Below are 14,132 nucleotides of genomic sequence, written 5' to 3' on the forward strand. Positions count from 1 at the left end.
GTCTCTGCGGGAATGACTCTAGCAACAGCCATCCAATGCCCAGTCCTTCTACCGCTTCTTCTCATACCTGCCCTCTCATAGCCTGGCTGCCTGCTCTGCCCACACACTGCCTGACCAAGTTTTTCTTGCAGACACGTTCATGTCCATCAGGGAGCGAAGGTCGGCTCCAAACTACCCCCACTTTACTGCTGCCTCTCTGGGAGTTGTGGAGGCACATCTGCATGGGTTGCCTTTGAGGCTCTGGAGCCATAACCTCCAGCAGCAGATCTGTAACCTCAGGAACAATGACATTTTCTACCGTGCAAAGGAAAGGTCTGAGACAACCAGCTCTCACTGTCTTCAGGACAAAACAAGAGGAACCCTTGACTTATTGGAGTGTAAGCTTTCAGATTTATTCAGGACAAAACATGAGACTCACTCCTTTGATGAAGTCTTCCCATTACAATGCTGTGCAGTGGTAGGGAGGTGCCTATTTCAAGTTGCCTGATCCTTTCCATTGTAATTCCCTTGGAGAATTAATTCCCTGCTTCTAACGTGGACAAACTTTTCTTGTGAAAGCTTCAGCAAACCAGGTGAGACATTTTTAGATGCAAATCAATAAAAAATAGGTATTTTCACCAATGCTAAACCCATTTCCAGTGCTGGTTTGAATGGCCGTGGGGCAGGCTTTTAGGCCACTTAGCCAAGGGGAGGGAATATCACTGTGCCTCGTTTGCATAATTAATGAGGCTCCATTTTTGAGCAAGAGGTTTTTGTGCAAAACCCCCCTCTTGCACAAGAGCCATTCTTCTGCATTTTTTTCAGAACAGAGCCTCATTAATGATGCAAATGAGGTGTGGCAATATGCCACGCTTTGCCTCATTGGTGTATTTTTTGCACAAAACAGGGACAGTGTAGACATAGCCATGGAGTCAGAGCAACGCCTTTCACTGTCTCCATAAAAATCTCTTCAGAGTTGGAAGCCATCGGCCATTTCTCTTTGCACACGCTTATTTGTTGAACAGGCTTACTGCACTGAATTTGCTTCCAAACGCCACTGAGCCTTCTTCATTGTTTCCAAACAATGGACTAGACTAACAGCCCCAGCAAGGTGGTGTTGGCAGTAGCACTGACAGCCCTACAGCTGTTCTTTAGCTGCGGAAAAGTAGCTAAGCTGGGAGACCTGAACCTGTGATCTCAAATCGTTAACACTTGATATCAAGTCGGGCCTACAATACCTGCTTTAAGACAGATGTAAGTATCCTCTTCTTCACAGATAATAGGATCAGTAAAGTAGCACAAGGTCCTAGCAGAGCTAGGAAGAGCACCCGGGTCTCTGAGGTGGCAGACCTGCCATACTGGAACATCTGTGCTAAATGTGTGGTTGGCTAGGTGGCCCAATTCATCCCTGCCCAAGTGAGGTGTCTGCTATAGGAGCCAGGAGGAGACTGCGCGCATGTCCATAGGTGCAGCCTGTTGCATAGATAAGAGTGGGACTCTAGGGCTGTCGTTTAAAGCCCTTGTGCATTGTTACAACGTTAAACACTGATACGGGACCTTGGGGTACTCCCCTTGTGAAGAACCACCTTTCAAATCCTGGTAGCACTTTTATTAAGCTTGTATTCAACAAGGAAACCATCCCAACCATAAAAGGTTATGCACATTTTCATGTGAACTTCTCCCCATCTCCTTGCACAGCCTTTTAGTGCCTAGACCAGCGGTGAGCGAATTGTAACCCATGGGCCACATGCAGCTCATAGGGCTTTTATGTGTAGCCTGCGAGACAGTTTGTTCACCATCGCCCACGTGCAGGGCTGCCAGATTCTGGTTTCTGTCCATGTCGGTTTTTTCCAACTAAGGTGACACCCCCCCCAAAGCAAGGCCACGTGAAGTGGATGCACACTAAGGATGTAAAAGTATAAGCCTAAAAACGATTAACCTAGGCTTAGTGGTTACCATGAACGGTTACATGCAGGCTCCTACCCTGCTCCTGGGGAGCCGACTGCCGCCCTGCCCTGCTGCTTCTATCGGAGTCAGCAGCACGGGAGTGGCAACCAGCTCCCTGGGAGCGGAGTTGCAGGAGGGAGCCAGATGCCACGCCATGCTGGGGCTGTGTGTAACCCAGGGGTAGGCAAAAGCCTCTCAGTGGGCCCGATCCAGCCCACGAGGCAGGTCTCGGCCCCACCCCCTAGCACGTTGCCTCAGAGCGGGAGAGGGGCGCGAGCCCTTTAAACAGAAACAGTTGAAAGGGCTCCCGTCTCTGGCTCCCTGGCAACGTGCTGGAGGCGCAGGGAGCTGCGCGCCCTTTTCCATGCTTCTGTTTAAAGGTGAGCAAAGCTATCCAATCCCAGGAGAGCCTCTTGGCTAGGACAAGCTTGCAGAGATGGAGGAGGGCCGCTCGTCTGGGTTACCCCTCACAGCTCTGGACTCTATCACAAGCTAGGACAGTCCTGGGCCTCGTGTTCACAGGCCCACGTGGGAAGAAGAGGCAGGCCCATTACATCATGGGTGGCCAATACTTTTTGATGCCCGTCAGTCTCTCGCAGGAGACACAACGGCAATAGCACACAATGGCCCACAGAGCAGGCAGCTTTAGTGCCTCCTGGGACCAATGGTGATGGGCTTGGTCAGGGTGCCGTGGGGCTTCCTGCAGAGGTGTACAGCACATGGAGAAACTCCTCGAATGGGAGACCAAAGCCCAGTTCCTACGGAGATACCTAGGACCCACCCTAGCAACGGTATTCTCCCGGGCAAGGGACGGCAGGGCAGAGTGACTGGAAACATCTCAGACCAGACAAAGGGAGTCCGGATTTGACACTTACACACGCTTCAGGGATTAATGCATCTCACAGGTTGTACAGTGACATGCCAACAGTGTCTTCAAAAGGGGGAAGTTTATGTCACCAAGAACATAGCAGCAGAAATTCTTAGGTTGACAAAGAGACATGAAAGTTAAAGCCCAGTCCATTCTTATTGGCTGAGAGGCAGAGAAATCCTCCTCCCTCGGGGGCTCATTGGTGGTTGGGTGTCAAAGTCATGGTGACTGGGCTTTTTAGGGTCTTGGATTTTCCATTGATACGGGCCAATCTTGTTCGGTCCTTTGTAACAGCATATCCAGCAGGCTCAGCTAGGGAACACACACCCCTATGTCCCTTAGCCCCCATTTGGCAGCAAGAGAAGGTATAGGGGAAACTGAGGCACAGAGGGTTCATTAAATAATACAACAAAAACCTCCTAATTCTTCACAGCTATGACCTTACAGTGTAAGCTAAGTAGTCATACTGGGCAACAATGCTTCATGTCATGGAGGTCCCATTTTTTTAAGCTAAGTAGTCATACTGGGCAACAATGCTTCATGTCATGGAGGTCCCATTTTTTTAAGCTAAGTAGTCATACTGGGCAACAATGCTTCATGTCATGGAGGTCCCATTTTTTTAAGCTAAGTAGTCATACTGGGCAACAATGCTTCATGTCATGGAGGTCCCATTTTTTTAAGCTAAGTAGTCATACTGGGCAACAATGCTTCATGTCATGGAGGTCCCATTTTTTTAAGACAGCAGGCAAGCATGGTACGGCATGAGGCACTCCCCACTCCACAGGGACTTGGTCCACACAATGGCAAGGTCTGGAGCAAGAACATTGCAGTATGCACAGCTGAACTCCACGTTCAGTCCACTGAGGCCCAGAAATTTGTTGGTGGGCATCAGATGGAGGGTTTCCAAGAACTCAGCCAGAGAAAGAAGCAGCTCTAGCCAGTCCTGGTCACTCACTGTGTCTGTAGGAAGTACATCTCACAGGACCCCATCAGCCTGGGTATTAGCTGGACCATGGAAAAGAGGTTGGAGTGGTAAGTTCCCACCCTTTTCTGCTTCTCCACTGTATCTCTAAAAGGGGTGCAGTCTTCCTCCAAGTGGCAGGAGACCTGCTTTTTGGTATTCTTCTTTGCCATGGCATAGAAACAGGTGTCGCAGTCTACCTACTGAAGAAGCTGGATATAAGACCAGACAAAAGCATCCTGAGTCCAATGGTCAGCCAGGATCCCCTCTTCATCCCACACTACCTGCCGCAGGATGGATCCCCATGGTGAGTGTCCAGGAACCTCTCCAACTCCAAAACCTTCCACTTCAACTGCTCAATTGCCACACCCCTCCTCTGACTGGCCCCGGATAGTCGTGGCAGAAGAACTATCCATGTACTTTCCCCACATCCCCCTGCCTCTCCCCCCACTAGGGCAGCCAGAACCCTGGGAAAAGGATGCCACAGAATCCACATCTTCCAGGAAACTGTTGTTAAAATGCTAGTTGGCCAGTCCCAGCTGCTCAAGCAACAAGTAAACCATCATGATGGTCCAAGAAGGGGCCCAAACTGATGCTGAAAAAGTGGACCCACCAGAAGTTAAAAAACATGAAATGTAAATGCAGTCCAGGATGACTGAGTATCCTCCACGCACACGCACACACGGAAAAGGTGGCAGACTAGTCCAGGTGCTGCTTGCTCCAGACATCCACCAGCGGGTGATAATTTCTTGAGGACATCCATCATGGCCTGGCACTTCCCCTACACATATCTAGGATGCTGTTAAAATTCCTGCTCTGGACTAGGTACTTATGAGACTCCAAAATGCCAAGGGTGACAGATGCCCACTGATAACCCTGCATCCACTATGGGCTTGGTATCGGGGCACAGATATTGACCAGACTGAGGATCAGCCCCTCCATGCAGACCCACAGGTGCAGCTGGCACCCTGGCATGACTGTAGTAACCCCAGCACCTTGGGCCATAGGTCTGGGGAGAACAGTGTGGCCACTCTACTCAAGAGCAAGCTGGGGTGGCTGAAGTGCACCCGTCAGCCCCACTCCAGCCATCAGTTCCTTTGGTGGCTGGATCCATGCGGGTCTCCTGCAGGAAGATCAGGAGAGGAGAGTCCTTAGCATCTGCAGAGACTCATCCTACAGCCCACTGTATTCCGTGATGCAATAGTAGTTGGTTAATTGAGGATGTTGAGGTTGCTGGCAGTGGCATCACATGCAACCTGTGCTTGTGGGAACTGCCTCTGCGAGCCACTGGCAAACTGTGGCGTGCCACCTCTTGATCCTTTGACCCTCCCCTCCCATGGTACTTACAACCCCCCAACATCTGGAGAGCACCTTCCTCTTAGGGACTCGCAAGTATTCCAGAAATCAGTGCAGCTTGTCCTGCAACATGGCAGGGGCTGAGAGGCTCCCTGATGGATCAAACCCATGGACTCCCAGTTATCCTCCATCAACGTCCACACAGCCTGTTGGGCAGGGGAGTGCTTGCCTCTACTCTGACGATGATAGAGCACCGGCAAAGCACCACCTGTACCACATTGTCCACCTTGTCCCTGGCAGAAGGAGTGGAGGGGGTAAGGCAGCCCCTGGAGTGGGTAAGGGAAAAACACAAATACAGCCCTTTAGTTAAGTGTGCCTCCTCCGTGCATTTATGGAACCCAAACGCCTACAAACACCAGAGTCCCTCTTTCCTTCCTTCTCTCTTCCTTTGCTGCAGAGATTGCTGGTATTGGGTGATCTATGGGTACAATGGACAGTCCCAAGCCTGCCCTGTTCTCCGTAGAAAGCAGATTCAATATATCCATTGTTGCGCTCAAGCAGGAGGAGCGAGCAAACAATCAATGAACAGTTGTATCTTTTATTAACCTCACAGAGCAAGGCCTTTTCTGCTTGTCTTTACTTGTCATTCTCTGGGAATCTTCTGTAGTGACTTTCACACTTTTCATGCTTTCTTCTTCAAGCTTTTAAATCCTCGGCTGGCGCCTTGCCCGAAGCAAACAGTTGATGGGATTCTGCAACAAAAACATACCAGTTTTTAATTAAAAAAAAAAATCTCGAGGTTGTGTTTCTTTGGACTTGTGTGTGTCACTGAGGTGTCACACAACTGGAACAGTCACTTTGCTGAAATGCATCACAAAAAACCAATGTAGTCTGACGGAGTGACAATGCTGTTTAGCAGAGAGGGCATTAGCACAAGTTCTGCTTCACAGGGATGCAGTCAGCAATATAAAGGCAGGGTCTGAAGTGGGAAGGATGAGTCTGTGAAGATACAGCAGAATTCCACCTCTCCTCGGCAGCCTTTTGGTCTCCACACCCTCAGCTCTTCAAAATCCTTCTAGTCCAGTGGTCTCTAAACATTTTACCTCACGTTCCCCTTACCTCCGTCTGCTCCCGCACCCACTGGAGCAGGGGCTAGGGCTCCAGGAGGGATACATGGAACAGGGTAAGGAGCCTGGCCCACAGCTGGTGGTAGGTGCAGGGCTGGCGGCCAAACACAGGACCGGGAGTCTGGGCCCAGCAGTCTCTAAGGTTTTAATTGCCCTGTTCAGATCATCAAGTTGGAAAGTCAGAACTGACATGTCAACATTCAACTATTTCACTGCCCAAAGGAGAAGGGAGGGGGGAAAAAAAGTTACAAGATGAAGATCTACACAAGCTACTGTGAGTAACAGCTCATTGTATCAGTAGATGGGCTCCCACCAGTGCGAATGCCAGCTCAATAGAACTGGCGGGAAATTTTTAAGTGAGAGTGACTTGCATTTTCTCTCAGACCTAAATTAATAATAAATCAGCAGGAATGCTGAGGAGTGAAACAGATCCCTAGTAGGGCTGTGAACTGGTAACGAGAGCTGCCCCTCACCCCCGCCCTCCCCACTTTACCAGCTGGAGTGGCCGCTCCAGCCACAGTCAGGAGCTGCTCTGATCAGGCTGCAGCAGCCCCTGCCTGCAGCCAGGGAGTGGTGCGGGGGGCACCCCAGCCCAGCCCCACCCTCACTAATTAAATGGGATTTTACAACCCTAATCCCAAGAATGACTTTGGAATGAAAAGCCTCAGGTGATACTAAATACACACATAATGAATTTCAGATGTGTAACCAAAAACCCCACATATATAGGAACAGATCCTGACCCACATGTGGGCCCCTATCCACTGCTACTGCAGCATACAAAGCTGTACAGGAACCACAGCCGGCTCTACACTGCCCCTAGTAAGTCCCAGTGGTTGCTCTAACAATACTGATGGCAATTTCAATCTACAGAGCAACCCAGAATTTGAGACACCCTTATACAACCTCACGTCACTTGTGGGAGGTGCAGCATAGGATCCACCTGGGTTTGAGTGTAAGTACAAGTCAAGAGAAGACTGCACCCCTTTCAGGTCCTCTAGGTTGGCCAATTATTTAAAAAAGGTGAATTACCGCACAGATTCTCAGTTATAACAGCAAGAAGCAAAGAAATGAATCACTATCCATGGACAACGCATCCATGGGCTGCTGCCACCTGTTAGGTACAGAAACAGCAGTTTAAGCCTAGAAAACTGCAAATAAATGTTTAGCATTTGCTTTTCTTCTTCAACACTCTTTGCAAACTTCAATTCAAAGTCCTGGTAACTCTTCACAAGTGCTCAGCTATGTGTATAAATATGTATTTATAAGGCGTTCCTCCCCTCCCTCCTTTGAGGTGAGTACTTAAAAGTATTATTTCACAATATTTATATCACAGGAGCATCCGGGGCCACAGTTAAGATCAAGACCCTATTGCTCTAGGTGCTGCACCAGCAAATGAAGACAAACAGTCTCTGCCCCAAGGAGATTACATAAAGGAAAACAGACCTGGATTTATAGAGCTGTTTCTCCTGTACTGATGGGATTGGGCCACTCGCAAGCTGGGTAGGATTCTCTGTGCTCTCACTGGGACAGATTTCCATGGAATCCGCTTGCGACTGCTCACAAGTCTCCACATTCACATCCATTGGCATGCTCACATCCCGCTTAGAGTGAGGTTTACTGTGCTTGATGCTGCTGCAGAAACAAAACCCGCCTGTTAGGAGCTGCCAAGTGTCTACTACTCAGCCCAAATTCAAAGGCCCCAAGTCGCTGGATTAGGAGGCTACAACACAAGTTAAGTACAACAGGCTGAGGAGAGGGGAGCGTATAGTGGAAAGTAATGAGTCTCCTTGGTTGCTCTGGGTAGCCTGTAAAATGTTCAAAGGAGAGCATGGCACTGCTGAAGGGAAGACAGGCTTGTGGGTCGAGTGCTATTACAGGGGGTCTGCAGAGTGGAGGAGTCAGAACGACTATTACACCACCAGATTCTGTCTTATGCCCATAAAGCACAACTGGGTTCCTCTGGTAGAGCAGGGCCAATGATTCCTTCCTTCCCTAGCTCAGGGCATCCTGCTTCAGAGAGATGAATGTTGGTGCCTGACCCCTGGCTAAGAATGACACTTTCTAAGTCAGCTGTTCATTTCCTTTCTAGGTGCTAAGCTGAAAACTAATGACAACAGAGTGGGTCTGATTGCCCATGTCATTGCTCAGTCAGTCTGTAAGAGCCAATGGTTCAGCCCCACTGCCTGCTTACTAAACGGTTAAGCATAGAAATCACCCTTCAGTGCTAAATAAGCCTCCCTGGCTCCCCTACCTTGGAATGGGAACAGCAACATTAGCGGAGCGATGGAGAAGTTGATTAGTGACATCACTGCTTCGCTTAAGGGTGTCTGTATCCAGAGTGCTATTACGTAACCTCTTATAGCCACCCGAGAAATAGGCATGCCCACACACGAGGGCAATCAGGGCACTGCCTCCTCAGCTGTTCAGGCAGCACCAACAGGGACCTTATGTTAAGTGCTTACACTAGTTTCTCTCTCCTTTTCTTCCAGACGCAGCAGCACACTCACAGCTGGCTCCATGCTTCCACTGTTCCATGGCCAGGTCAGAAGGCCAAGCAACAAGCAAAGGAACTTGCCTCTGCTCTGGCCATGGTTTTCAACCAGAATAGTGTGTGCAGCAGCAGAGGCGAAGGCCTGGAGTCAGCTGGCTGTGGGCAGCACCCTAACTCACGGATATCAGGAACTGGGAAGAATGGCTCTGGCTCTTGCTTGTGCAGTGTTGCCGATCCCCTCTGGTAGACTCACCAGCCTCTCCAGCAGGGATGAAATTCCTGAGTATGCATTGGGCTTTCCACACCCACTCTAAGGATGGATTCCTAGACCTGACAATTCGCCAGGCCTCTGCTGCCACGATGGAGACTGTGTTCTCTGCTTCGAAGGACCAGTCCCCAGCACACAGAAGGATAATGGTTACGTTTTCAGAGTATTCGGCACTTACCCTTTAGCTTTCTTTGGTCTATCAAATCGAAAATCAGAAGGATAAAGATGAACTTTGACTAAATGATCTTTTCTGTCTTTGCTGCTCTTGAACTTCTCTGCACAGCCTTCTACCAAACACTGATACTAAAAAGTGAGAAGAGGGAGAAGTTAGTTCTAGAAGTCATGCAGTAAAAGTAAAATGGGAGTTACTAGAGATGTAAAAGCCCATTTAAAATGTTAACCGGTTAAACTATATGCTTAACTGGTTAACCAGCCCACCACAGCATGGTAATCTCAGCTGAGCTACAGCGGTCCCCCACTGTGCCACGCCACAGGCAGGGGACTGCTCCAGCAGGGCTGCTCCAGTTACCCTGGAAAGCATGCTAGTAAGGCAATGATTACCGGGTAACCAGTTACCCCTTTACATCCACTATCCTCACAGAATTTCTCCCACACAAGGCAAGGTGTTTACCTGGCATTTCCATATTGATACACAGGTCTAAAGATGTATCATCATCATCATCATCATCTGAGTCCTTCTGAAAGGTGATTTGGTCCAATCACAAGCTATTGAGTTCTACAGATTTTGTTTCTGCGGGATGGAAAAGTCATCTCCTTACCCATTTCCCAGGTTTTTTCCCTGTCTCTACTATCATCCTAGGGAGATGTTAGCTCAAGTCAGACTTACACACTGTTGTCTATCCACTTATTCTTGTTTTTACAATAAGCAAAGCAGAAAGGAGGGCTAGTCCTATGGGCAGGAAATTGGGGTTCTACTCCTGGCTTTGTGTGTGACTATGGGAAAGTCTCTTCTTCTCCCTGAGCCACAGTTGCCCTATTAGCAAAACAAGAATAATACATTGTTACATCACTGGACATTATGAGCCATAAAGCACATGAAGTACTTAGAGATAGTTGGATAGAAGGCATTAGAGACTGCAAAAAATGATACTGATTTCCTTTTGTCATGAATCAACATGTGTCCTGTACTCAGTCTATAAATAAAGGCTCTATTTGCCAACGTAGAAATGCCATAAAGTTACTTCAGCACCTCCATCATCCAAAAGTAGGCCATGTCCTAGTGATTCTTGTTTTTATAGCATCCTAAAGCTTTCAAAGTATTTTAGAGAATAAATAGAAGAGCACGATCACTGCCCCATAGAACTGACTGTCTAATTCTGCACGAGATGCTCCAAGACAGAATGATGGTCATGATAGAAAGGACACAATGATTTAGTTAAGCTTGGGTACATGATGATGACTCAGTTAAGATTATTCAGTTAAGTGAGAAATGTTTCATCTCAAGAGCCGAGAAGGAAGAGAGGCCCCAATCCTGTAACACTTGTGCACGTCCTTAACTTTATGCACTGAGTTGTCCCACAGAATTCACTGTGTGAAGAAAAGTTAAACATGTGCTCGAGTCTTTGCAAAAATCAGGACATTAGATGGTATATTCTGTTGAACTGTATGGGCCTGCTCCTGTCTCAGTGAAATCACCGTCAAAATGCCTACTGACTTTAACAGGCACAGGATTGGCAGAAGACTGACTACCATCTAGAACATCTCTTTTTACCCCACCTATCAGCTGGGATGATTTATGTCTGTAAGAAATCATGCCTCTGAGTATATGCAGTGACACACCTCTGAATATGTGCAGAGAAACTGTCAGCCCTAATGTTCCATTAGGAGGTATTTGAAGTTATTTCTTTTAAGGGAAGAATTTGATCACATCCATGATTGCATCTGGATAAACAGACGCTGAAAAGGGTATCTCTGAGTGCAAAATCACTTTACTTTTTATTAAGATTTGTTGCAAAAGCAGTCATTCCCCATTGCCAAAGGTGTGCCACACATGCCAAGTTAGAACTTCTGAAACAAAACAGAGATGTCAAGGCACAGAAGAATAGTTCTCCTAGAAAGATATAAGCTTCTGAATACAAATATGCTGCTGTTACCAAAATGACACTACTTAGAAAAAAAAGACATTTTGGAAAGCCAAACACAGTTTTGGAGGATTTTTTATACAAAGTTTTTACATGCTGGATACACAATGTAATCTTTGCAACTCACCATATTTTGTTTCTCTGCCATTATCTGGAAAAGAGAGTCATGCCACTCCAGGATGTGAGTATCCAACAGATGCCCAGAGGGGAAAGAACGTTTGCAGAAAGAACACATGTTTCTGTGTAGTGTGTTGTAGTGATGTTCATAACCCTCTAAGGTATCAAACACTTGACAGCACCCAACAATATGACAACTGAATTCAGACACCCTAGAAAGAAGTGATGAAAATATGTGTATGTTTAGGTTATGTCAACACCACACAGAGCATATGGATCAATGCCTCTGCACAAATCGAAATAAAATCTTTACATTCTGGTAGTTTTCATTATTAAACTGGAGACAATAGCATTAACTTGTGAGGTAATTAGGAACTCGTATTTGTGGCTCAAACTCCTTTTACATAACTCTCAGCCTCTAGAATCAGTGGAATCAAAACTAAGCAGCAATAAAAGGTGATGAGCTGCTATATTTCAAAATTCCAGCAGATCCCTATGAAAGAGCTATCTTCATTTTCAATTAGTTCTCTAGCTACCGTCAAGTTTTTTCTGGGATGATTACTGAACATTTTGAAACTAGGTGGAGATCTTGGCCAATGTGTTCATTTTGACCAGGTTATTCTCCCTAACTGAACAACTGCATATTTTCCCCTAAACTCAAATTCTTTTTTAACAGACTGAAGTAAAAAGCCATCATATAATTTGCTCAGATCTTCTGACAAACTTAAATGCTCAGGTACCTTCAGGAATGCAAATCCCATTTATACCCATATTTTCTGAAGGGATGATTTCTCCAGATCTGGCAAAGAGATAACCAACATTTCATTTTAAACCAGACGGTCCCTCAAAACCTGAATCTCTTTCAATAACTATCACATTATCCACTTATAAGGCACTTTATGATGTCTTCCTAATTATTCTATTTCTTCTCCATCTCCATGATTAAAGCAAAAAATAAAATAAAGGAGATTGCAGATATCTCTGTCCAGTTTCTCTATAATTTAGGTCTTATCTCAACTTTCAGGAGCTCACCACTGCAGCAACTGATCCACTGGGGGTCTATTTAGCAGATTTAGGGATGACCCAGTAAATCAGCCATAGATCTCTCACCTATTGACTCCAGTACTCCATAGGAATGAGAAGCATAAGGAAAGTCGATGCGAGAGTTGCCCCCATCAACTCAGCATGATGCTACTTTGAAAATTCCAGTACTGCAACAAGTTAGCCTAACCTTTGTCTCCATTATTCTTGTAGCTGGAATTGTGTAACTTAGTTTGATTTAACCCCGTAGCATAGACTTGATCTCAGACAGATCAGACTCAGCTCCAATGACTTATACTGATGCTTTTGGACAGGTGTAAAGAGCAATAGTCCTCTGAAGGAAACACGAGTGAAAGCTCACATGGAGATGCAACCAACCAACAAAACTGTACCATCCATCAAAACACCTCTTTTTGTCAAGAAACAACAAAAGGAAAACAGCTGAATTTGATCTGGTAGCAGAAATAATTCAAAGCACTCCACAGTTGTTATTCAATATTTGCTCAGTCTTAATACAATTTGAGCCAGATGTATACACCACCAACAGCATGGACCACAAACTGGTAGCTATGGGTAGTGTGTGTGTGTGTGTATATATTTTATAATATAAAAAAAAAAATCACATGCATTTTTGTTAACCGGACCCACAATAGAATTTAGAAGAACAGCACCACTTACTTGGATCTTTCGGTCACTTCTGTAACATTTGTTAGGATATCCTGGAGATACAAGTGTCTATGAATGTCTCCATCCTGAAAAAGAGTAGTGATTGTAGGCATGTTACAGCACCGCATGTTCAAAAAGTAAATGGGAAATTATCTTTATTGTCCAACAAACTGTTAAAACAGAGTTAAGATACAGAATACATGTTACTACCAACTCAACTTTGTATCAAGAATGGCATGTTGATCTAACTTTGCTGAGCCCAGTTTATAGAGCATGAATAAAAGCGCAACTGGGTGTCCTTGACTATTGCTATCCATTGCTTATCATAAGCCCTTTGTTGCTAACTCCTAGGGACATAATTCTAGAGCAGGGCTACTCAACACATGGCCCATGAGCCATGGTGCAGTTTGGATTTACATGGGGCTCAACATGTGGCCTGCAGGCACGAGCCAAAACAAAAAAGTGCTCAATATAATGGTCTTCTGTTGATCTGAGTTTTAGTAGTTCAATTCCTGGACTGTCATTGCTCATTAAAAGTGCTGCTATATGGGTGGAAACCAGGCAAATATTGCATTTTATTCATAGCAACGAAACTGACTTAAATGGGGCCTGCGTGTTGTGTTGTCTTGCCTTAATCTCTGTACTCATGCCCGCCAGTGTGAAAGCAGCTATTTGCATAGATTTGCATGATAAGCAACCACACTTTAGCTGCGGCCCGAGGCACGTGCTGTGAGTATCACTGTGGCCCCCGGGCTTGCAAAGTTGAGTAGCCCTGCTCCAGGGACTCTCAGCCTCGCTGGGGGCCGGCGAGACCACGGCGCCCCAGGAGACTCGGCGCCAGCGGAAGGGGGCTGTAGCTTTGGGGCAGGGCCCCCCCGAGGGGCTGCGGCCACGGGGCACAAGCCCGCTCCGGCTGCCCGGGAGGCCGCGCGAGGGCAGCCGGGTCCCTCACCTCGAAGAACTCGTGCTGGCGATGGAAGCGGAGGCGGCGGGCCGAGAAGCAGAAGGGGGCCCGCGGCGGCGAGCGGGGCCGGACGGGCAGCAGGGGCCGCTCCGCCTGCAGCGAGAGGCTGAGCCCGGGCGGCAGCAGCATCCTGCCCAAGCGCCGGGCGCGCTCAGCGGGACGCCATCTTTCCGGGGGATCAGATCACTTCCGGGTCAGCTGGCACTTCCGGGTCCCCTCGGAGCGCTTCGGGTCTAGTAGCGGCGACGCGGGGGCTCTCCTGTGAGACGGGCAGCGACAAGGGGGCGGTGCCTTAGCAGGGC

At 47.4% G+C, this 14,132-nt stretch overlaps 1 protein-coding gene across 2 annotated transcripts; it reads right to left on the bottom strand.

Annotated features, from left to right (window-relative positions):
- Positions 1 to 5,629: 5,629 nt before the first annotated feature.
- ZNF511 (zinc finger protein 511) lies at positions 5,630 to 14,104 on the bottom strand. 2 transcript variants are annotated; one of them, XM_025186284.3, is made up of 6 exons: positions 13,819 to 14,104; positions 12,879 to 12,952; positions 11,170 to 11,371; positions 9,119 to 9,243; positions 7,625 to 7,810; positions 5,630 to 5,803 (listed from the first exon to the last, which is right to left on the bottom strand). In XM_025186284.3, exons 1-6 carry the CDS (start codon positions 13,957 to 13,959, stop codon positions 5,734 to 5,736), a joined length of 798 nt encoding a protein of 265 aa, XP_025042069.3. In that variant the 5' UTR covers positions 13,960 to 14,104; the 3' UTR covers positions 5,630 to 5,733. The 2 variants fall into 2 exon arrangements, with proteins under 2 accessions (XP_025042069.3, XP_025042068.3); XM_025186283.3 differs by having other exon boundaries at positions 7,625 to 7,813; positions 13,819 to 14,099.
- Between the last annotated feature and the right edge of the window lie 28 nt (positions 14,105 to 14,132).

The sequence above is a fragment of the Pelodiscus sinensis genome, chromosome 8 (genome assembly GCF_052426305.1).
Source record: "Pelodiscus sinensis isolate ZL-2025 chromosome 8, ASM5242630v1, whole genome shotgun sequence".
NCBI classification, from domain to species: Eukaryota; Metazoa; Chordata; order Testudines; family Trionychidae; genus Pelodiscus; species Pelodiscus sinensis.

Coding starts and splice junctions, on each gene's coding strand:
- ZNF511 (XM_025186283.3), bottom strand. CDS start 13,959: ATGCTGCTGCCGCCCGGGCTCAGCCTCTCGCTGCAGGCGGAGCGGCCC. Junction 9,244..11,169: donor TGGCAGAGAAACAAAATATG/GTGAGTTGCAAA, acceptor CTCACTTTTTAG/TATCAGTGTTTGGTAGAAGG. Junction 7,814..9,118: donor AGACCAAAGAAAGCTAAAGG/GTAAGTGCCGAA, acceptor TTGTTTCTGCAG/CAGCATCAAGCACAGTAAAC.